General features: G+C 36.1%; 2 protein-coding genes across 2 annotated transcripts in view; one reads left to right on the forward strand and one right to left on the reverse strand.

The window, feature by feature from the left end:
- Positions 1 to 1,028: 1,028 nt before the first annotated feature.
- Positions 1,029 to 2,341, reverse strand: LOC146166805 (uncharacterized). The gene is made up of 2 exons (XM_083385006.1): positions 2,276 to 2,341; positions 1,029 to 1,598 (listed from the first exon to the last, which is right to left on the reverse strand). Exons 1-2 carry the CDS (start codon positions 2,339 to 2,341, stop codon positions 1,029 to 1,031), a joined length of 636 nt encoding a protein of 211 aa, XP_083241132.1.
- A 3,129-nt stretch (positions 2,342 to 5,470) lies between these two features.
- LOC146166806 (tetratricopeptide repeat protein 37-like) overlaps positions 5,471 to 23,864 on the forward strand; it is a 29,675-nt gene continuing 11,281 nt past the window's right edge. Inside the window, exons 1-21 of the mRNA XM_083385016.1 lie at positions 5,471 to 5,560; positions 6,463 to 6,710; positions 7,191 to 7,386; positions 7,795 to 8,011; positions 8,237 to 8,468; positions 8,653 to 8,827; positions 9,134 to 9,298; positions 10,007 to 10,162; positions 10,767 to 10,938; positions 11,990 to 12,158; positions 12,715 to 12,850; positions 13,745 to 13,826; positions 14,632 to 14,749; positions 16,286 to 16,445; positions 17,446 to 17,601; positions 18,267 to 18,353; positions 19,339 to 19,518; positions 20,603 to 20,693; positions 21,630 to 21,771; positions 22,966 to 23,139; positions 23,254 to 23,392. Coding sequence (XP_083241142.1) covers positions 5,471 to 5,560; positions 6,463 to 6,710; positions 7,191 to 7,386; positions 7,795 to 8,011; positions 8,237 to 8,468; positions 8,653 to 8,827; positions 9,134 to 9,298; positions 10,007 to 10,162; positions 10,767 to 10,938; positions 11,990 to 12,158; positions 12,715 to 12,850; positions 13,745 to 13,826; positions 14,632 to 14,749; positions 16,286 to 16,445; positions 17,446 to 17,601; positions 18,267 to 18,353; positions 19,339 to 19,518; positions 20,603 to 20,693; positions 21,630 to 21,771; positions 22,966 to 23,139; positions 23,254 to 23,392 — 3,285 coding nt within the window. The remainder of the gene's footprint in view (positions 5,561 to 6,462; positions 6,711 to 7,190; positions 7,387 to 7,794; positions 8,012 to 8,236; positions 8,469 to 8,652; positions 8,828 to 9,133; positions 9,299 to 10,006; positions 10,163 to 10,766; positions 10,939 to 11,989; positions 12,159 to 12,714; positions 12,851 to 13,744; positions 13,827 to 14,631; positions 14,750 to 16,285; positions 16,446 to 17,445; positions 17,602 to 18,266; positions 18,354 to 19,338; positions 19,519 to 20,602; positions 20,694 to 21,629; positions 21,772 to 22,965; positions 23,140 to 23,253; positions 23,393 to 23,864) is intronic.

Genomic DNA, 23,864 nt, shown 5'->3' on the forward strand with positions numbered 1-23,864 from the left:
GCGCAGATACCCTAGAGCAGTGGTTCTTAAACTGTTTTTAGTTTTGTATACCCCTAGCATCGATCTCCAGATTCTATTAACCCTGATAAAAAAACTTAATTTAGTTTTTGGAAATTCTCACCTGTTCACTAAACAGGTTGAACACCCGGAATACCACCCTGCTCGCAAGCTATCATCCATTTCTGACGGTTCACCCTTATTTACTCCTTTTGGTTGATTCACCCCTGCAAAATGTTATTCACCCGGGGTGGACCAATCACCTGATTAAGAAACACTGCCCTAGACCTGGAGAGTTTATTTAAATAGAATATAAATTGTTGCTAACACTTAGGTGAACAGTTGGGATAATTATTCTGATGGCATACACCTTACATGCAGACAAATCGAAAGTGTACTGGTAAAAAAGTTCAAGACTTCTGCTTTATACTTTGAAATACAATAGTAAAACAATCACTATATTGTTTGGTTAATTACGAGTTTCCATAAACCGATTTTCATTGTTACTTCACGAGCGGCCAATACATTTTTCTATTCAAGTCGTAATGACCCGAATAAACGTTATACCTTGATTTTAGTTAGTTTTGTATAGTTTTGACGACATTCTTGGCAAAGTGAAACAACCCATTCTGACAATTAATCGAACTGCCATTTTGAATATGATTCTAATTGCCTCTGGTTTACGTGTAATCTACTAAAATAGGGTCTCGCGTAAGTTATGGAATATCTTAAAGGAGGTCTCGAGAACAAATATTTTGGCCACTGGTCTAGCTTACACACATATACACCAATTTCTAGAACTTAATGTATAAAATCGGTTGGTTGATGAACTGATCTAACTGCTAAAATGTATAAGATTCTGTTCAGTCACATCGTTTTTCGAGCGATTAAAACAGTTTGCTGACCTTAACATGGTTGTTTTATACATTTCTGTAACTTTTATTCTGACCGCCATGACAAATAACCATCAAATGTAAACATGAGAATGACTATTGTTGCGATTAGGCTGTAAAGATGATCGCTTCTACTTTTTAGGGAGCACCGATGATCCAATTTGAGTTAAAAACTCCGTCATTTTCGAGGAACCTGCCTTCTGCAGCCCTCAACTCATCCCCAAGGCTGAAGCCACCTTGAAGACCGGCGTGCAATCCATTTGGTCCGAGTTGAGCAACGCCGCCGAGATTAGCTCCTGCTTGAATTGGTCCAAGGTTTCCTTGAAGATTTGCGTTAGCTCCGACGCCTATTCCGTGCTGATTGATCGCAAGTTGCCCACCTGCATTCGCGGCAACACCTGCGAAGTGATTAATGCCGATACCTGCTTGGCCTTGAACGGCGGCATTTAACCCTTCCTTATTGATCGAGGCAGTTCCGCCAAGCGCGGCTTGGGCTCCACCAAATCCATGAATTCCAAGTCCTGCGTTGGCCAATGCCTGGGCTTGGAATCCTCCAGGTGCTAATCCAAGACTTGCGGCACCATTACCATGGATGCCGGTTGGTCCGTTGTAAAAAATCTGCCTTTTGTTTCGTTTCTGCAGCACGGCCGCCTCGCTGAAAGCGACGACAAGAACCAAAACGGACAAAATCAAAATGCAGCTGTTCATCTGCAAAAAAAAGTTTTCGCTCAGGTCAAATGTCTAAATATAAATGAAAGAAATGTCGGTTGTTGTTGATAAGACTAAACAAGTCACACTGCAGATAGAAAGAAAGTAATGACGCCTACTTTTTACCATCACAAATTTTTAATCAACAAATGTAGGTGCTGAGTATCTATACGTAATGCAAGCCAATAAAAATAATTACCAATAGTTTTAGGTTGCTAAATAAATGCACCAAGACGTTTGTTAATCCATGTGGCTACCCCCTTTATATCCATTAACACCTACTTATTTTAATTTATCAAGGGTCACATCAGTCCTAAATTAATATGGCTTAAATCCCAAAAAAAGCATTTCCCAACCGCTGCCCGCGGGCCAACGAAAAAAAGTACAACATATATTATTTACCATTTTTGCTTAATACTTTGGCTTAGCTCATTGGGCCCACAGTACCTCAAATGCCATAATTCAACTACGAGGCGTATGTAAAGCAAAAATTACAGCCAGTACAAGAGAAATATTGGTATACATAAAATTTGCGCTATAGGTGCGCCACCACGTGTTTAGATACACAAGTGCGGTCTGACGTTAAAAAGTTGCTCCAGAGGAACAAAACCAGCAGGTCTTCGGCGACACAAAAACTAGGATAGTTAAACTTACACTTGTACTTTAATATCACTTACCTTGTAGTATTGCTTGTTGAGTGCAAAGTGTGATTTGGGACGTGCTTCGTCGCGTTTATATAGCATTTTGCGAGGTGCGTTGTGGTTTTAGGACGTCGAAATTCCTCGAAACTTACAGACCGATCGTTCCTAACTTCCTCGTCGTATCGCAACGATGTTTGTTTTTAAACGTGGCAGATAACGTTGAATATTGTCCCGGCTAAATTATTCGGGTTTTACAATTAACAATAAGCATTACCACCTTTCTGGTTTGCAATGTTGCTTTACAAAAAATCGCCTCTAAACTGTATTAAGATTAATTATTCCGATATATTAAGAAACCGATAATCATCTTTTGGTTTAGTTGTTTAGATATATTTGCTTTTAAATTCAGTGAGAGAACCAATATGAGCGTTTCTGGGGTTTTGGTAATTAAATAAAGCCTATTTTTTCGAAAAAACTATTTGGGCAAGCGAAAGCTTGGTCCCACAATCGATACCAAAATAAAACAGAAGAGAAGTGTCATAAAGTTAATAATTTGTGCCATTTTATGGAGAATAGACTGTAGCGTTTGGAACACACTACTCTTTCACCCGGAAAAGCTTAAAATAACGGATATATTCTGTACATTTTTTTCAAATTATAACCTACCTAATAAACCCACGCTAGAGTACAAATATCTTCCCGGCGTTGTTTTAACGTAGGGGTCGAAAGTTACGTCATAACGTGACGTCATGATACAAGTTACCTTTAGAAATTCCTATGTCCGGTCGAACTCGTTCATCTACGATACTTGGTCCAATGTATATATTTGAAAAGGGATAAAGCGTGAGCGCAAAAATATTGAGATCAGATGGTTGAAATTGACAAAACCTTTATGTTAGAACTAGATGCAAGGCATTGGGTACACGATAAATGTTTGTACATTCCCAAATGCAGCTGTACTAAAAATTATCCCCGAAATAATTAAAAGGTAGTATACTAAGTAAAAAACCATATAAGATTCGCGCAAAGCTAAAAAAGTGTTTGAGCTTATTTAAATAAAATCGGTAAAAAAATATAGTTTGGGGGATTTAGCTTCCTCCCTGGATACACCCTTGCACGTGGATACAAACTCAGATCACATTTTAAACCCCTTTGACACGTGTTTATAAGAAAGAAACTGTCACCTAAACTTACTTGTTATTTTTTGCGCAATTGATAGAGGAAGTAAAAACAGAAAATATCCGCACAGTTCAGCGTAATTGGAGAATATCCTTTAAGTCACATCCATTATATTCTTTTATTTGAAAACGTTGAAAGCTTCTTTGAAAATACAATCAGGCATGAATGTATCAAACAAGGTTGGTTGTAATTGAACAAGACCAACTCGTTTGAATTTTAATTCCTGTCATGCCAATAGATAAGGAAATGTTATTAAGATTAAACATTTCGAAGCATGATGCTGGAATATCGTTAACCATTTTCAGCCGGTGTATATCAGTGCTCAGTAACATTTTTGAACTTTTTTGAGCTGAGTCAGAGACGGGCTCGGCACTAATCAAAACGCACATTTGGCCAGATACGGACTCGGGACTTGAGAGCTGGACTCGGGTTCATTTTTTGGACGTTATCGAACTCGGGTTATTTTTACCCGACTCGGTAGCACTGCCTTAAAACCCGAAACATGTGGTTATTACCCCTACATATTGTATTCTGTACTTTTTTGTCATAAATTGTTTTTCGAGAGACCAATTAAGCAAGATAAATTACCAATGCGTGTTGGGGCAATAACGGACAAATGGGGCTAAACTTTACTTATGTATTGCAATGAGTTTTTTTGCGTAGGCTATAGTAAATGTCTGCTATGTTGTAAAATTGAAACCATTAATGTAGGCTATAGCTGTGGCCTGTGGCACCCTATCGCTTGGAAAGCAGGTTTATTTTGAGATAAGTAGAGAATTTTGACTTGTGAAGATGTGCAAAAGTTTTTACCTGTCCCAGAATAGTACATAGGCCTACACTCAGAGTATATACCTGCCTTGATGTACCGTACGTTCCCGTATTAAATGTATTCACTATATTTGACAAGGAACACTTGCGTATGTATTATCCCAAAGCGTCGTACGTGTCATAACCCATCTCTCAAAATTACACTTTAAGTGCATTAAACGATTTAGGCCTAAGGTTGTTTTATCGCTTTGCGCAAATCGATAAAGTGTGTGTAATGCAGCTTTTGTGATGAAAGTTGCACCTCTTCGACCAAAAACTTTAACACGTCGCTTTTGGCTAAACTCTGTGATGTTATCTCTCAAAATGTTTTCTATGAACTTTCAAACAAAAGTCCTTGACTTGCGCCAGTACCCACGCAACTCGTTGTAAGCAACCATACCAGATTTAATTCCGCATAACTTGTGCTTTAAACGTGTCTCACAGCGCAGCAAAACACGTCGTGTAATTATTGCAATATAAAAGTTGTGTATTTCAACATCAGCTGCGTGAATATGATAGAGCATGAAGCGACTGCGTTAAGGATTAGCTGGTCTGTTGCTTACTGGATAAGCCAGACCGACCCAACAAGGAAAATGATATCAACGTAAAATTTTGAACACTTTACCGTCAAGCGCACACGCTACAAGTTAAAGTAGCCTAGATACACAAACAATCGGACATGCGTCGCTGTTACCTTTACTTCAAATAAATATACGCGCTTTTTAATAAACATGTTGTAGCCTACCTTGCGATACAAGTAACTGTAAAAATCACGAAATTTAAAGGTAAAGACTGACTTAAATCGAGGAATTAACGTTAGCTACTAGACTCGAGGGTTAGGCATAAGGTGTGGTGTACAGTACACCCTGCAATCTACTACACATAACATGGTGATTGGTAGGCCTCTGGCCCGTGGTATAAAATAAATTACTTGCTAACTGTTTGTGCCTAATACTGCCCTTCATTGTGCATATGTTTTTTGTGTTTTAAGGCACTTGATAGTAACAGCGAAAACTACTGTTACACGCGTCTTTAACTAGGTAATGTCATTACATTTTGTTCTCGGTCATAGATTGTGTTTTTCAATTCTTGAGTTTTACCGAAATATACAGGGGCTTCCCCTACTGGAAAACCTTTGACGATACCCACAATGTTTTTCTGAAATATTTATTATATAAAAGTTTAGCGCATTTAGATGTTCTTATAGTCATTAGTTACTAACCAGTGACTAACATAAAAACAAAAATGACAAGTAAAGCCACTAAGATAAACCTGAAGAATGCCAAACAGTGCATCCAAGCCAAAGACTTCAAGAAGGCTTTGGAATTTTGTCAGGTTTGAAAGTTTCGTTTGTATTTTTTACAAATCAAAGTAGCAAAGTTTTGGGCGCTCGTCTAGAATCCTACCACATTCTTTAAACGCACAATATTTGGGTTAGGGTGTCGGTTAGTGTTTTGGTGAGGGTGGGTCAAGTATTATTATGTTCATCATTTAATAATAATACCTAGCCCAAACGCTAACCCCGTATGCTAACTCGCACCGTAACCCAAATAATGTTAGCAATATAAACCCCCAGAGGGAATTGTGATAAAGCTGCTATTTTTCATTTTAAAGGTGATATTTAACGTCAGATGACATTACTGTCATGGTTTGCATTTTGCAAGGTATGGCTGGCCGATCTTGCGAACATATTTAACTGAAAACATGAGGGTGATTGGTGCGCCAAAGTTCTAAAGTGTAAGTTTCAAATAAGGATCATTTGTGCATTAGACTTGACTGCACACCATAAAATGCAGACTGTATTTGATGTGTATCTAAGATTAGTTTGAAACTTTACTTTAATCACTGTGTTACCAGAATCAGATTATATTTTATGGCCATCTTGCATATATTAAAACTTTAATGTGATAGCCAGCATGATTAAATGGTATGTACTGCAGAGAACATCATTAGTGAATACCATTCCTGAACACAATTCTGCATTCTGTGGCAGGTGTATACTAAAGTTGTTTTAATGCGGTTTAAAAATCTGATTATATAATTTGCACACATCAAATTGGAAAAAATATACTTTGTTTGTATCAGGTTGGGCTTGTGTTCTGATTCAAACCTTTGGTGTGACTGTGCACCCTGCAAAAACAAAAATTTTAAGCATACACTCCTAAATTCTTAGTGAACAGTGCTTTGAAGGGCAGACTGACCTGGACACTAAATTGATCCTTCAATTTTGACTTTAGGCAGCTCTTGAAACAGATGAAAGCAGCTACAATGCACTAGTATTCAGTGGGCTCTGCCAATCAGAGCTTCGTCAGTTCGAACTTGCCGCTGATGCCTACAACAAAGCCACCAATGTGAATCCTGAACAACTGCTAGCCTATCAGGGCATTGTCAGCTTGTACACAAAGCACAAGTCTCAAAATCTCTCAACAGCTGAGCATCAGCAGCTAATCAATGCTTATCTCAGTTTAGTCAACCTAAGCCCCAGGTATATATCAAAAAACCTTTGCAATAACACCAAGATGGTGAAATAGTTTTTTTGTACAAAATCTCTTTTCCTTATATTAGTTTTACAAAATAGGCAAAACTGAGCTAGGTTCTTCTTGTAAGTCAGTTGTGCCCAAGCATTTTATGTGCTCGCTTAATACAACCGGTTTAGTTTTCAACCTTAACAAACTGACATTTAAGTAACTATATTAATTAAAAGGGGTATAATATAAAACTTCATGTCACATTTTGAATTTGCAGACTTTTTCTGAGGTCTTATATTACTCAGGTAACCTTTAAACACAAAACTAAGTAAAACTTAGTATTATATAGTCAAACTGACAAATGCAATGTTTGTTTTAATTTACTTTTATTTATAAAAAAAACGGTATTATATTTTTATTTATTTTTACATTTGTTATTCAATTTTTTGCAGCAAGGTTGTTTTATCGCCTAATGTTGTGAACAACATTTTTTACAGTGACACTACCAAGCTCAAGGATCTTGAAACCGGTTTGACAAAAGCTTATTGCTCCAATGAGCAGTATGAACTTGCCTTTGTCCCATTAAAAAAATTACTTGACCAGGAAAGTAATTTGCCGCTTTTGGTGTTGGCAGTTGACGTTCTGAAAAAGGCTGCATTGGACCATGTCAAGCTTATTGTGCATTCTGAATTGGTAAACAACATATTTTATTTAATGTCTGAATTATGCTCTGACATTCTTTACAAATTATTTGTGTTAAGGAAACTCTTTATAAAAAGTAAAAATGTGACAAGGACACACAATCTGTGGTTATGTTTGTATTTACTATTTTGCAATGTTACAAGCTAATTACGGACAGTTTATCCTGAATAACCCTTGCATTATGTGAATAATGGTTTTACATGTCTTTATTTATATAGTGATTTTAGATTTCTTACCTTAAAATAATTTTGTGGAAGATTAGGACATTTTTAAGCTAACTTAAATCTAATATCATTAATTTTTTAAGGTAAAGTTGTTAATTGTCCTACGTCTTTATTAGGATTAACAAAGTTGAATTGAACGATGTATTCTTTTCAACACCTAACCATAAATTTGCAGATAATGAACTTTTCCAAAGCGTATTGCCAGCTCCCAGAAGTTGATTTAAAGGAAAAAGAAGAATGCCTAGGTGCCTTATTGTTGTATGTCAATTGTCATCAACCTCTTCTCGAGCAAAATTTATCAACCATTTGCAAACTAACTGAACAACTCGTTATGGCTCACCCAAACAGCATCGTCTGTGCAGAAATTCTCATACAAGCTGCCATGCAAACAGGTACCCCAATATGCTGTGTTAAATAAGCATAAAGCATGGTATTCAAGAAAATTGTTTGTGTTAAATAACGACCTGAAAATTTCTACCTTTAAAAAAACCTGATTTAGCAAATTTTTTTAATATATTCTCTGTTAACAGTTTTTTTATATTTTCAATAGATTAATTGTTTTTCACTTGTATTTTTTTACTTTGTCAAAACAAGTTGTTTATTCATAATCCTTTTAGATTCTCAATTAGTCAATGAAGAGATAGTCACAACTCTACTGCAGTCATACAGTGGAGCATACAAGCAAATATTAAAAGGATCTGAAGAGTTTGCAAAAGGACTCTTCCAGCAAGCTGCCGCCAACTTGCAAGAAGGCCTTGGCAAAGCACCAGACTATATCCCTGGTTGGGTTAAGCTTTGCCAAGCACAGCTCAAGCTACGTCAAGCAATACCAGCAGAAAAATCTGCAAAGTGAGTTGCATTAATATCAACGCAACATTCTGTGTTTAATAAAAGTTTTTAATGGTGATCTTGTTCTATAACGCCTATTTTATTACTTTGGCTTTTTGAGATTGCCAAATGAATCTGAATCCGAAGCATTTCTTTTTTTAATTAGTTTACGTTTTAAGGCAGTTGCTGATATACCTATTCCCAGGTCAGCATTGCAAGAATGCAAAGCCTTGACGAATGAGACCAAGCAACGGACCTGGCTTGTTCGCAATCAGTGTTTAAGTGAGCTGAAGATTATTCTTACCAAATGCCTGGCTCATGCGATGGCTATGCAAAGCGACCCTGGAACTCTGAAGCTGGCCAGGTCAACTTATGAGAAGGTAGGTTGCCTTCGCCTGTATGAAATAGTCAAGGTAAAATGCAGTTGTGGGTTAGATATTAAAATTGGTCAGCTTTTTTCAAGGTTGAAATTTTTTAATATTAAAAAAAATGTATACCTTCATTGATAAAAAAAATGCTTGCATGGTACTATAGTTTTTTTTCTTAGAGTAGCATATAAATTCATTTTTAATATTTATTTATACAATCTTCAAATAACAATTACAAACCACCATTATCAAAACCACCTATTCTGTTTTGGTTCGCAAAATGCTCTGTGTCAAATACTATCTTTTTATTCATTTCAGCTTTTAAAACTTGAAGCGTCTTCAGCATCTATTCTTCTCGGTTTAATCAACGTTAACAAAAAACTGAACAATCTTGAAGGAATCGAATCTTTTTTAGCGGTTGCTTTGAAGTCTCATGGCGATGATCCAGATTTTCTCAGTTGGTCAGCTTATCATCGATTCATGGTGAAACCATCTTTTTTTCTATTTAAAATCACTACTCCTACTAACTGTTGTTTAATGTTTACTGTAAATTGAATTAATTTAAACTGCTATAAAACCTAACAATTTTCAGGTCACCTTTATGCCGTAAATTGATTTTATTTTGTGGTTTTAAAATTTTAGCATTCCTTTTAATTTCACCAAAGTTTATGCATTGCAAATTGCAATCTTACCTAATAAATAGAACTGAATTTAAAGTTAAGTTACAGCACTACCCTAATGCATTTTAGTATTTCTGTATTATTGTTTTTGAATTTTAAATGTCTATTTGTTTTGTTTAAAGACGCCAGTGATTTCATTATTAAATTGTTAAAAAAAGTAAGAAACCTTTATTACTTTAGAAATCAGGCGTCATTTTTTGAAAAAGTATAAGTTATCTCTATAGGTTTCCTATTAGACAAATACGACTACCAACAAATCTTTATGACCTTACAGGTTTACATTTCGAATTGTTTAATTCTGATTAAACCCATAAAACAAAACAAGGTTTGCTGTTTGGCATCCCTACGTTAGTTATTATTTTGCTTCGCGCATAATGATGCATTGGATTTCATTCGCAGATATAAACACGGATTAAACCGTTTGCCGCTCTGTTATACGGCGCACAAAAGTTTGAAAGATTGACGCAAGCCTTGGTTAGAACCCTTAACATAGTTTTGTGGTCTTTTTCAGGTTGGTGAAAAGGAAGAAGCCATATGTGAGTTACAGCAGATCTGCGAGGCTCACCCAGCTTCGTACATTGCCACTTTCCTCTGCGCCAAGCTAATGTGGGATCACGACCAAGCTTATCGAAACGACAGGACCAAGTGCCTTACCCTTTTCTTAAAGGTACATCTTGAAAAGTTGAAAACAAACAGTTTAACATAAAATCTTCATGAATTTTTTAAAAAGATTTAGCGAACACCTTAAAACTTCCACACGGATTCCCAGTGGTTTCAGAACCACCGACTTTAGATCACTTGAGCTAAATTTACTATGTTTGAAAACAAACACCAAAGCCCGAATAGAAGTAGGTAGAGTTTTGAACGTTTCCAATATAAAAATATAATGTCTTCTAAAGATATTTGACATGCTTAGTAAGTCTAACTAAAACCTCCCACCATTATGTAAGATAAGATCACTTTTGACTCTGAAAATTTCTCTTTTGAGTTTTAATTTCATAATCGAAATATTCAAACTCCTACCTACTTCTATATAGGATTTCATATACTAAGTCAAACTTAAACTTCCAACCATTATGTCAAAAAAATCACTTTTTACTTTATATATTTTTTTTTTGACTTTTAACACCTCTCTTAGAGATATACGGAAGTTGAAAATGCTACCGACTTTATAAGATTTCACATTCTTACAACTTCTAACCAAAACCTCCCCCACCTTCATGCTCCAAAAACACACCAAATAAATAGAAAAAAATCACTTCTGACTTTAGGCGGCCAAACTGGACCCAAACAACAGCGAAGTGTTCCTTCACTTGGGCCACTTCTATAAGGATGTGGCGCATGATGCAAGCAGAGCAAAGAAGTGCTATCTAAAGGCGCGGGCGTTGGACATGGAAAGCGAAGAGACAGGAGCTGCCCTAGCTGATGTATACGTTGATGAAGGTAAGGGTGGACAGCGATTAACGGTGTTGTAATGACTTAAGTCATGACTTGACTCAAGTGTTTTTTATGACTTGACTTGACCTAAGTCGTTTTGGTTAAATAACTTCACTCGACTTAAGTCGTTTTGGTAAATGACTTGACTTGACTTAAGTTGTTTTGGTAAAATGACTAGACTTGACTTAGGTCGTTTTGATAAATGACTAGACTTGACTTAAGTCGTTTTGGTAAATGACTTGACTCGACTTAAGTCGTTTTGGTAAATGACTAGACTTGACTTCGGTCGTTTTGGTAAAATGACTTGACTTGACTTAAGTCGTTTTGGTAAAATGACTAGACTTGACTTAAGTCGTTTTGGTAAAATGACTTGACTTGACTTAAGTCGTTTTGGTAAAATGACTAGACTTGACTTAAGTCGTTTTGGTTAAATGACTAGACTTGACTTAGGTCGTTTTGGTTAAATGACTTGACTTGACTTAAGTCGTTTTGGTAAAATGACTTGACTTGACTTAAGTTGTTTTGGTAAAATGACTAGACTTGACTTAAGTCGTTTTGGTTAAATGACTTGATTTTAAAATTAAGTGTTTTCATTTAACATTTTATTATAAAATTGAGCTCTTTATGTGAAGTTTTACACATAAAACAATTAGATTCCTACGTTTTTTTGTTATCTTTTGGTTGAATTATTGCTTATAATAATCAATTTCACAAAATGACTTGTTTACAACACTGGCGTTTAACAAGTCGAAAGCACCCTTGGTTAAAATTTTGAGCAATTTAAAATTATTTTAAGCTAGAGCAAATAAACATTTCATAGCTTCAGACTACACAAAAATAACAAAAATGGCATCCTTAAGTTTAATGGTGTTTACCCTGATACCGCTTTTTAAGCTAACCAAAAGTTATACTTATGTTTAAGAGCTCTATAAATGCTGGGAGAAAATCTAAAACGCAATGGACAAAAACAAACCACTCTATGCGTTATTTGCTGAGTGCATTTTTGCTGGGTATCCAACTTGAAAACTGGCTTTCAAAAACTCGTGTTTCATTTTAGGGAATTACACCGAGGCAATTTCCCTGTACGAGGGCGTCACCAACTCGGCCCCGCCCGGAACTTGCAAGTGGGCGTGGCTCCGACTCGGACTCTGTCGCCTTAACACGAAAGACGCAAGCGCGGCCATTAAGTGCTTTCTAGCTGCACTGAGGGCAGATTCGGAAGACCAGTAAGTTCAAATCTTAAATGTAAAATTGAGGGTTTGTGTCTGGAGACGGGGATTCGAACGTTTTTTGCACAATGTGCACGCGAAATTGTGCAAAAAATTTACGCACATTTTAAAATGCCTTCAAAACATGCGCACTTTTTTCAGAATGTGCGCACATTTTGAAATAGATAATGCAAGCACAATTAACTCTAACTCTAAAATATTCCAGTCCACTTGCAAATTTTGTACCGGATAATTGAAACCGCTAATTGTTGTTTTCTATATATATATATGCCACTATAGAAAATTACATAGCTGGGATAATTGCGGTCCCTTGTAATAGAATGAACTTATAAACGAAAACGGTACCGACATAAACAGTTGTGTAAAACGACAAAAACTGATCAATAGATTACAAAGTTTATTGAGACAGTTTAACTTGCTTCTCCTTATTCTGTACTTTTTCTATTTTGTGTTGAAAACGTTTCATTTTGCGAACCCCCATTAAACTGCTTCACAGGCCCACTTTGGCAAGCACTGTTCGATAGAGCAATAGTTAATTTCTCACTGCTTTCAGTATTTGCTGGGAGTGCTTGGGTGAGGGCTACATGAACAGGGGAAGCTACACAGCCGCTTGGAAGGCATTCAACAAAGCTCACCAGCTCTGTCCTACGTCGGTGTACAGCGTTTACCAGATGGCCTCAGTCAAGCAGGTTAGTAGTCAGTATACTGAACAGTGAACACGATTAAAAGGGTTTGAACAAACTAAAGTCTTTAAATATTGAACAATTCGTTATTGTGTCGACCATGACTTTCATACTGTTTTGTTGTCGTATTGTATTCGAAACACGTTGAGTGATCCAATTTTAGGTTTTAAAAACAGTTAAATTTTCTTTGAAACGTCTTCAAATGTCTTCGAATTGATTTCATAAAAATCTGTGGCAACCCTGGTTAAGGTATTTCAATTTTATGTTTTATCATAAATTCAATTTTATGTTGTCGAGTTTTGTCCCATTTAGAAAGAAGTGAAAGACAGAAACAATTTTTAGTAGGTTTACTAATTATAACATCGCCAATTAAGCTTGTGGCGTATTTTGGCTTGTGTCAACAAAGCAGGTAAATCAATAAGGCGAAATATCCATTGGTCGACATTCAATAATTCCATTCACAACTGCTTCATTCTTATTTGCCTTCAATTTCAATTTATATTTCACGGCCCTGAATATTTATAATTATGTCACCATATTATTTGTATTTCATTCGAAAAATTCATTCGTCTTGCTCGAATACTAAGTTCCAATTAAATCGATAGGTTAGTTTGGGACATCCAAAGGCCATTTAACCAATTGGTTTTATAAACTACAGTTTTTTGGTCCTTAAAAACATTAATACACTCGCGTCTGATAACATTTTAATCAAAGATAGATATCGCCAAGTGTGATTACTAACCGTGACTATTGTCTAAGTATCGGCCCGGCGACGAAACCTAATCTGTATCCGAAAAGTACTGCAACTACCACTTGGTGTAGTGTATAGGCTACAGTCAATATCGGACATGCATTTGTTTCACAGTTCAAAGCCGATCTTATCAAAGCATACAATTTCAGATTCTAGGTCAACACTGCGATGCGGTTTCCGAGTTTGAAGACGTTCTCACCTTGGTAGCCGACTACGTTCCGGCATTGAAAGGTAACCGCTTATAGCAGGAGTCACCAAACTACGGCTCGCGAGCCCAATCCGGCCAGCCAATGTAGTACATCCGGCTCGTGGCACATTTTATAGTGGACCCAACATACAGTTATTAATGGTTTATAAATGGGAAAGTTTATCGGGTGCAAATCCACGCTAAATGTTGATGAAACTTTAAAGTAAACTTCGACGGTTACATGAAGCGCATTTTAGAATATGGGGAATACTTTATGGTTTTCTTTGATTAATTCTAATAAAGCTAAATAAGTTCGGCACAAAAGTTTAAAGCCGTCCCGCGATTGCTACAGTCTTTACAGTTACCAGGCTCAAAAATTGTGATCCTTGGTTAATGAAAGCCACGATTTTACCCAAGACTCGTCGAACACATTATTATTCTCTAGACCCGATTCGAATCCATTATTGCTAAATTTAAATAAATATTTATTTTAATACTTTTTAGCACGATTTTCTTTATACTCGATTTCAACCAAACGGTATTAGATAACAGTGTTGTCTATGACAAGTGGCTATAATACTTAGTTTTTAAGTTAGTTCGTTGTTACTGCAGTAAAAAAAGACCACACTAGAACCTGCGATAAAAAGGCATGAGAAAAATAAGCAAACGGCAAAACAACGATTTTATAAATCCGGTTCGGTCTAGTGTCGCTACAAGAGAAAGAATAAAAAAAAATGGTAAAAAAGCGAGGTAAAATATATAAAATTGTGTTACTCCCGAAGGCAATGAAACTAAATGCGTATGACAGTTTTCGATAACTGTTTTTGAAATTCTGTTAAAATCCTTCAGGTTTGTCGGAGAGTCACCTGGCAATCGCCCGTCAAATGTTGTGCGAGGGAAGAGACCGAACCTGCCTCGATCATCTGGAAGCGGCCGTTGTTTGCCTAGTAAAGGCCGCCACATCACGGTTTGGCTAAGTCTGAGTTTATGTTGATGTATAGTTATTTTTTTCGGTCGACGCATAGTACTTTTTTTCGGTCGACGCATAATACTAGTCGTGTAGCGTAAGAACAGGGCCGTATCGCTAAAAAAAATCAAACCGCCGTTTTCGGCAAATTATGTTTAATTATATAGCAACATGTTTACATCTTCATAGCTTGTATACTATCAAGACTGGTTTAGCATCTTAGTGAGTATACATAGACACTTTAAAATTATCCGCCTCAAGTTGTTTATTTATGTTTCTTTTTCGATCCCTTACCCAGTTAAGACGACAATTCCAAAAAGCCTACGGCCTTTCTAAACTATATTTTTTTTTTGTTTTTTACACGACATTACCCTTTACACCAGGGATGTCCAACATTTTATTATAGTGGGCCGCATTGACACTTAAAATAATTTAATGGCCCGCAGAACCTATTAAGTTTCAAGATTAAGTATTGCTCTTTAGAGTATAACGGACCTTTATAATTATATATATATATATTACCCATACTATACTATTAGTGCGCCCCTAAAAGCTTACTGGTACGTTTTAATTAGGCTAATATTGAAAGTTTAAAATACTACTTGAAAATGAAAGGGAGTGAAAATGACTAGCGGGCCGCACAAAAATTTCAGACGGGCCGCAATGTGGCCCGCAGGCCGCAAGTTGGACATCCCTGCTTTGCACCTTTAGATCAAAAATGTAAACACCAGCTGCGCATAAGAGTATTTCTGTGTATCTACGGTTATGACCTTGTGAATTTATCTGACTAACCGAACGGCATATTTTCATCCCAGTCTCAATTACATTATATTGGATCATATCCCTGCCATAAAAATGTGTGTGTGTATAATTAACTCTTCTGAAGTTGTACAGTGTCCCGCATAATGTCAGACCTATAACGTTGTTGTACCTTTTAACGCACCGCAAAAGCCACGGCAAACCCGCCGCAACCAGACTTGGAAAACTAGATTTATTTTAGCTTTTTAAAATTAAATTACAATAAAAATTAGAGCATTTCCGTTTTTCCGAATTATATTAAAATCAGATCATTTTGTGATTTCTCAAATTAGATTAAAATTACCGAATTATTAAATCAACGAATTTGAATTAGAATTACATTTGATTATTCACAATCAATTACATTTATTTCGAGAAGTATTTAAGAATATGAATGGTAAATACATGTGTGCTATTTTTTAGGCCTTTTAGCATATAGCATATACTTTTTAGACTGAAAATTGCATCCCAACCAAAGAGTTTAATAAAGTCAAATACTATGTGTTGAATAAGAGACTAAAATTGTCGTTGGACCAATTAGCATTTTGGTGAAACCCGAATTAGATTAGAACTAGAATTTGAGCACACACGCATTTAACAAACTTGATTAGAACTGCAATTGGCCGCTTTTTGCTCTAATTCATTGAATTAGCAAACTAGAATTATCTAGTTGTCCAAGTCTGGCCGCAGCCACTTTTGAAGCTTCAGAGCGTTTAACCGACTCTTGTGCGCCAACAGCGGCGAAATGTCTTGTCTCTGGAAACTTCTCGGCGACTGTTTCACAACGGTTCATCCGCTCCACGCGAGCCAAGTGCAGCTGAGCATACCGGTCGCTCTATGTCCTCAACGCGACAACGAACAAAGTTCGCAAGGCACAATCATACTCGGCAAGTCAGAAGTAAGTCGAAATATGGTCTTGACCCGGTAATGTGTGACTGGTGAGACGGGTAGCCTGAGTTTGTGAAATGTAACGTTGCGCAAAAAATACTGGATTCCCCTTAACGTGGCCTGGCACAGGTTGGCCGAGTTGTCGAATGTGTATTTTATTCTATGCAAACATTGTTACTGTTGTTAAAATTGTTCTTCCGAAAAATATTTTTTATTAGGATAACCTATACGGAATTTTCTTTAGGGCGATGATATTGCAACTGGGCGAAAAATATATATAGGAGTCAAACAATAAAGAAAACCCAATGAAACACGGTTTACAAGACTATGGTTGCAATATCATTGTCTTAAATTAAAAAGTACATTAAATAAATACAAGTCCCGGAAGAACAATTTTACACTTGATACAATGCTTGCAACAGTATAATAGTTGTTGCTATTGTTAGGGACAAAAACCTGTGTTAAAAACATGTTAAGGGTTACCGCAACTGAAAGAGTGTGTTTATATAATTTATTGAGATAACCTAGCCGTGTGCTACCCCATTCAGTTTCATTTTTGAGCCACACAAGAAGTAATAAAATTTCAAACCAGTTCAACAAAAGCTGCTGTAAAAGGATTTTCAGAATACCTTAAACCTCGAAAACTCAGACTCACCGAATCTGTCGATCAATAACACAAGCGACTCCCTCCTCTCTGAGCCTATGTATAGTACTAGCTCAGTTGGTAGAGCGACGGTCCCGGTATGGCTGGTCGTGACTTCTAACCTAAGAAAGTCGTGACTTCTAACCTCACTGCAGGCTATGCTGTTTTTCTAGCCTGCCTTGCTCGCATCATTGATCAGCAGATTCGGTGAGTCTGCGATAACTTTTCGATGTACTAATTATACGTAAGCCGTAGTCGTTGGTCAAAAAGCAGCTTTAGAAGGGCTAGATCACAGTTGTTAACACACATATGTGCGACTGTGCAGTATGCATTTTGCATTGAATAACCTCTTGAGTAAATTGCCCAGACTTTGCGGCTGGGAGCGAAGTGCTACTCCAGGTCAATTTCGCTCCTTGACGAGAGCGCCAGCTTGTGGTACGATCTCGGCGTCAATCTCTTCCGCCAGGCGACAGCAGAGAGCGACCTTACTACGGCCACCAAACTGGCCGAAAAGTCGATTCTGGTTTGTTTTTTGTTTTGCTTTCCGTTTCAGTAGATGTTTCTTGACAAAATAACCTCTTTTTCTGAGTCGATTTAAGTTTATTGAATAATTGTTTATATATTTATTCATGTAACTATAATGCAGGGTTACCACAAAGTCTTTGAATCTTTAAAATTCTTTCAATTGATTCACCTGTTATTAAAAAGTCTTTAAAACATCCCATGTTTTTCCTAAAGTCTTTGAAAAGTCTTTGAATTTGTTTTATGTCCGGCTTAAGTTATTTGTTTCGAAAGGTACAATAAAAACAATTGCAAAAAAACTTATTTTTAATTGTGTTGACCTTGGCACCGATACTGTTGTGTTTTCAATTTATACTTTAAAACGTTAAGCGATCAAATTTAAGGTCTTTAAAAACCTTCAAATTAAAAAAAAAAGTCTCTAAATTAAAAAAAGGTCTCTAAATTAAAAAAAAAAGGTCTCTAAAATAATAAAAAAAAAGGTCTCTAAATGTTTTTACATATTTTTCATAAATTTGTGTGACAACCATAAATTAAAAAACATCCAAGAACGGCGAAAATTATTATTTTTTTAACATACACAAAGTACTTATTTATATGTTTTGTTAAACGCTTGCCTTCTGGTTTGTTGATAAGCAAGTTGTGTAATGGTCCACATGTTGTTTCCAGACTCTACAAAAGGCGCTGACCCTGGATCCAGATAACTACATGTTCTGGAACGGCCTTGGAGTGACAGCTGCCTCCAAATACATTGAGGTATGCACATATCGCACCTCGAATTGAACAACTAGATTTATTTTAGCTTTTTAAAATTAGATTAGAATTAAAATTAAAGCATTTCAATTTTTCCAAATTAGTCTAAAATTTAAATAAGATCAATTTTGTTTTCTCAAATTAGAATTAATATTACCACATTCTTGAAAAGCAGAATTTAAACTAGAGTTTGAACTAGAAGTACATTTAATTATGCACGATCAATTTCATTTAAATCGCAATTTATTCTTATAAGAATATAAATGGTTAATATTTGTGTGTTGATTTTAGGTGTTTTAGCATAGCATATGCTTTTCAGACTAAAAATCCAAACAGTCGTTTCAAACAAAGCGTAATAATCTAAATCATTGTTATGACCGAGAGAAGAAAAATGCTGTTGGACAAAGTAGCATTTTGGTAACATCTGAATTATTAGAACTGCAATTAGACACCACAAGCAATTAACAAATTAGATTAGAATTAGAACAAGCCGCATTGATTCATTGAACTAAAACACTAGCATAATCTAGTTGTCTAAGTCTGGCTGCACTCACGTAGCATATTATAAACTTAACCCGTCTATCCCATGCGGTCGAACATTTAAATCAAGTTGTATATCGTGAAGCTTGTAAAACTCAAAAACATAGTTAAGATGTGAACAAACAGCAAATCTAAGTTGAAGCAAAACAAAACGGAGAAAACCGTGAAATACCAAAAATTCTGTTTTATAACTACTTTTTTAAGGAAAACATCAATAAAAAGTATGTCCCAACTGAACGTGACGCTTAAGGTACACATCAAGCACATATGATGTGTTATGTATTGCGTAAAGTTATTCAAGCATAAGGGGATATACAGGGGATAAATTTAGCATTTAGGAAGTAAGTATATCGAAACCCTTAGGAGGGGGAGCGATAAAATGGTCCAGACAGGATTAGGTAAATCCAATTAAACGTAACGTAAATATTAACAACTCGACTTTACGCAGAACTGGTCTCTGGCTCAGCACGCCTTTATCAAGTCGATCGAGTGCGAGTCGAACAACTCGGGTGCATGGAGCAACCTTGGCTGCCTCTACTTGCTGCACTCGCAAGTCGAACTCGCACATAAAGCCTTCAAGGTCGCACAGAGCCTAGAACCGTCCTTCACCAACAGCTGGATCGGGCAGGTTAGATATAATGTTGAAGAGGGGTTCTTAAACTTTTTTTTAACTTGGACCAATGTTGGCAAGAAATTTCTAAGAAATGGCGTCAATAAACAAGTAGACTTTGGAAACCTGCTGATTTAGGTCGATGATATGCGCAACTAAAAAAACGATTTTTGTAATTATGCACTCGCACCACTATGTCGTGATGAGATTCCTTAACGCGTACCTTTAAGAGTCCATTGACTCCATTTTAAGAACCGCTTGGTTAGACGTTTGAACGTGATGTTAGAAGTAACGCGTTCTTTTTAGTAAATCGTGTTGTTTTAGTTAACTAGCAGCTTTTATTTTTCAGGTAGTGGCCGTAGTCCACACCTTACTATTGTCATATTTAGAGTCATTGCGCGTATTTCTGTAACTATGACAGCAAATGTTTAGTAATCCTCATTTGTTTTTTGCCTTAGTTATGTTATGTTCGTTCCTAAAAACTTAAGCTTACCTCCGTAAAGAACCCTTTGTAGTTTTTAATTTTCTTGGCGACTAGATTACTGATTTCAGTCTGCTGTTAAAACTGGCCAAGAGTAGCCAAATGGTGTTTGGATCCATTCGTCGATGATGGTCTTGCTTTACTAATCAAGCTTTTTCTTTCTTTAACCGATACATCATTTATATAATTTTTAGAAATCTGTTAAATTTTTTTCACGTCCACTCAAAAGTTATATTCGTGGTTGGCCGTTTTTTTAGTTTTTTTTTTAAATTAGAAGTGATCTATTGTTGTATGCTAATTAGAAGAGCCTTTAACGATCATCGCGTGGCTAATCGTAATATAATAAAGACTTCCCGTTCCACTCCGTTTAATAATATTACTAAGTTTCGTCGTAAGCTAAACCCAATCATATATTAATTTAACAATAAGACCGTTGTGCATCTTTTTCCTTGTGTCAGACAATTGCTATCTTTTTAACGATTAGCCTTTTAAAAAATTCACATTTTAACACATAATATTCCCAATCTAACACACAAGCGTCCACCCCCTTCTAAATTTTAACATTGAAAAAACCTTCCCTGCATTATTTCCTATACTTATAACATCTTGTCTTTCTTTCAGGCGTTGGTGGCTGAGAGCATCGGTAGCGAAGAGACGATGGACCTTTTCCGGCACGCAACTGAACTTGGTTTGCACGTGCAAGCTGCTACAGGTGAGATACTACAGCAGCGCTGTGCTATTGTTTACATGCCGGGCTGCCACACTCTTTCAATGTAATGGAATAAGAAACTTTTATCGACTTGACCTTCTCGCCAAAGTAAGAAATTAAAGCGTTTTTAGGCTCCTGGAAAAAAAAAAACAGGATTAGCCCTCACCGATTTGTGATAGGTTTTATTTTGTGTTGTTGTCTAAAGATTTAAATATTTTGAGCAAAAAAAAATTAAAACTAAGATTATGTGTCAGCTGAAAATCGTATTTAATCACGGATGCTAAATTGTGTTTAATTACGTTGGCTTTGTTCCAAAATATATCCTCGTCAAATGTAGTTCAAGTCGAGTGCGATTTGTTTTGTTATTCCTAAATATAGCTATAGAAGGTTATTTACCAATGTGATAAAGCAACCATTAAGATATTTGGTATCGTAAATACTTTATAAATGTTAAGCAATATAGCATGAAAATAAATTATTTGTTTTTTTCTCTTTTTGCTAAATCTAGCCAAAATGTATATATATATATATATATATTGTTTTATTTTGGGAGCACAATGGTTGGAGGTTGTAGTTGGACGTAGTAAGAATAGTAAAGCCCATAAAACGTTTCGATTATCTTTAATTTCAACTTTTATTTTCAATGTTGAAAATTTTCTATTGTTACTTTATTGTTACTTTATACAAAGGACGTGTTTTTATGGAATCCAAAACCATTGGCCGCAGGTTTTTGCTTGTCGATCACTGTTCCGCTGACGCGTATATTAACAATCAAACTCAAAGTTTAAAATTAAGGAACTGACGATGCCGGTATCGGCGAAATATATATTCCTTTAAAATATGTCTGATCCTGATCTGGTTTTTAAACTTTGAGTTTTATTGTCTATTGTTACTTAATTGTAACACATTAAAAATAATAATTCCCAAACTTATCTCCAGGTTACGGTTATTGGGTTTGCCAAACTCTGTCGGAATGCGTGGATCGCTCCAGCCCACAGTACAAGGACTCAATACACGATGTTAACGCTGTCAGCACGGCCCTCACTCACCTGTCCAAGTTCTGCGCGCGAAAGCCAGACTGGTACGTTTCTTTCCAAGTTTATTTTGTATATATATTACAGGGCGGGTCGCGAAATCACTTTTTTTTAAATCCATCTGCCTCAAATAGATTTTGATAGATAAAAACCCAAAACCGTCGTATACAAAATTTAGGTCCATTTGACCGAAAATTGAGTTAATTTTTTGCCAAAAATTGCAAAATTGGATTAAAATACAAAATTTCAGGTTATGTTTAATCCATATTTTTTCAGTGAAATTCATTTGGTATGGGCTTTTTCTTGCTTTTTTAGAAGTTATCGACTTACGAAAGAAAGCTAAATTTTCACTTGAAAATATAGATTAGGCATATATTATCGTTACTATAGTAGCTGAAACATTCACAAAATGTGTATATTCTGTGATCAAGCATATCTGGAATCGTACTGACTTACGGTAACGGTACACCTTATCCTGACTTAGCCGACTGATTTTGGTAAGCCTTTTCGAGGGCATCGTCGTTACCAGTAGTTTTACTTAAAGGGGTGAAAAAATAACGCTAGGTTTATTTTCGGATAGTTATCAGGGAGCTATGTGCATTAGAATCATTGTAAAAGTGCCTCAAACCAATATTATAATCAAGTCATTCTGAAATTACTGAAGTCCCAGACAAATCATTTAATTTCAATTTCCAATACAAGTCTTTTGCAAAAACGAACGAGTCAAGAAGCTCCACTTCAACTAATTGTTCAGTTGCCCGAATCAAGTCCTAACTATAAAGTGATTATTAAAGCAAGTCAACTTCAAGTCAAATCACTGATATAAAAATAAAACCATTGACATACAAATAAAACCTTTCACTAGGAAACTGATAAACTCGCCTGTGTATGAGCAATATCTGAACAAAAAAAACGCAAATCTATAGCAAGTAAGTTGTTTTAGATGCAAAAATTTAAATAAATTTAACCCAATTTTATTGCAAAATATTAAAAAAAAACGCCTAAAGGTTTTTGACACAATGACCAAAGTCAAGTAATTTGTCCAAAAATCCAAAAGTCAAGTCATTTACAAAAACAGTGACTTAAGTGCACTCAAGTCATTACAACACTGCCCAACTAAGAAAACAACACTGCCCAACTAAGAATACTACTTTGAATTTACACGAAAATAAAATATTGCTCTAGTACTGCAAAGCTCCAACCTCCATGTCACAAACGCAGCCTGTTCTTTTACTTTCTAGTGCCTGGGCTCTGACCCTATACGGCTATCTTCTGGAGGAATCCAGTTTAAACCGGTCTGCGCTGGATGTTTACCGCCGTGCGGTGGACGCTTGTCGGTCAAAACTGGATTCAGGCGACTCGTCCTTTACAGCTCTTCTGCGCAAGGCGAAAGGAAACTACGCACGGATGCTAAGGTTTTTGAAATGCTACCGGAATTTTTTTATTTATAAATAATGTACCAAGGAAAGCCAAGTTTGTTTTCAATTTTAAAACTCCAAAAATAACGTGCTTCTACGAAAAACTCGCAGAATATGCGGCGAGTTTAACGAAGCGTTGGCGATTTACAACGGAGATCTGCCGACAAACGATTTTCACGAACTCTGTGCATTTGCGCTGACTCAAGAAAAGCTTCGAGACTACAAACAGGCAATGGACACTTACACACGGGTAAGTGTCATACCTTAATGGTCGAACATGGCTTAAAAATGTTTTTTTTTTGGTTTGAATAGATAACATTTCTGAAAATATATTCCTCGTTATGTATTTGTGATATAGATTAACTTTAACTCTACCGAATGTCATTTGTTTGACTTGAAACTTGGTTGATTGTTGAGTTATTGTTTGGCAAATCGGACTTAAACATAATTTTTCACACATAAAACTCCTCGCTTTTTTATCGATGTTGATAATGCAAAACACTGCCTGAAATTACCCAGTTTTAATACTTTATTATTTATTGAAAATTTCAAAGAATTTTGGTAAAAATCACAGCTTACTACATTTTACAACACTGTATAATACAGTGCATTCAATCATTGACAACATGCAGCGTAACTATATTATACACAACTATAAGGGCCTAATGGAACCAAAACCGTTGGCAGCAGGTTTCTGCTCGTCGATCACTGAACCGCTGACG

Source organism: Ascidiella aspersa, chromosome 1, assembly GCF_963924565.1.
Source record: "Ascidiella aspersa chromosome 1, kaAscAspe10.2, whole genome shotgun sequence".
Classification (NCBI taxonomy): domain Eukaryota; kingdom Metazoa; phylum Chordata; class Ascidiacea; order Phlebobranchia; family Ascidiidae; genus Ascidiella; species Ascidiella aspersa.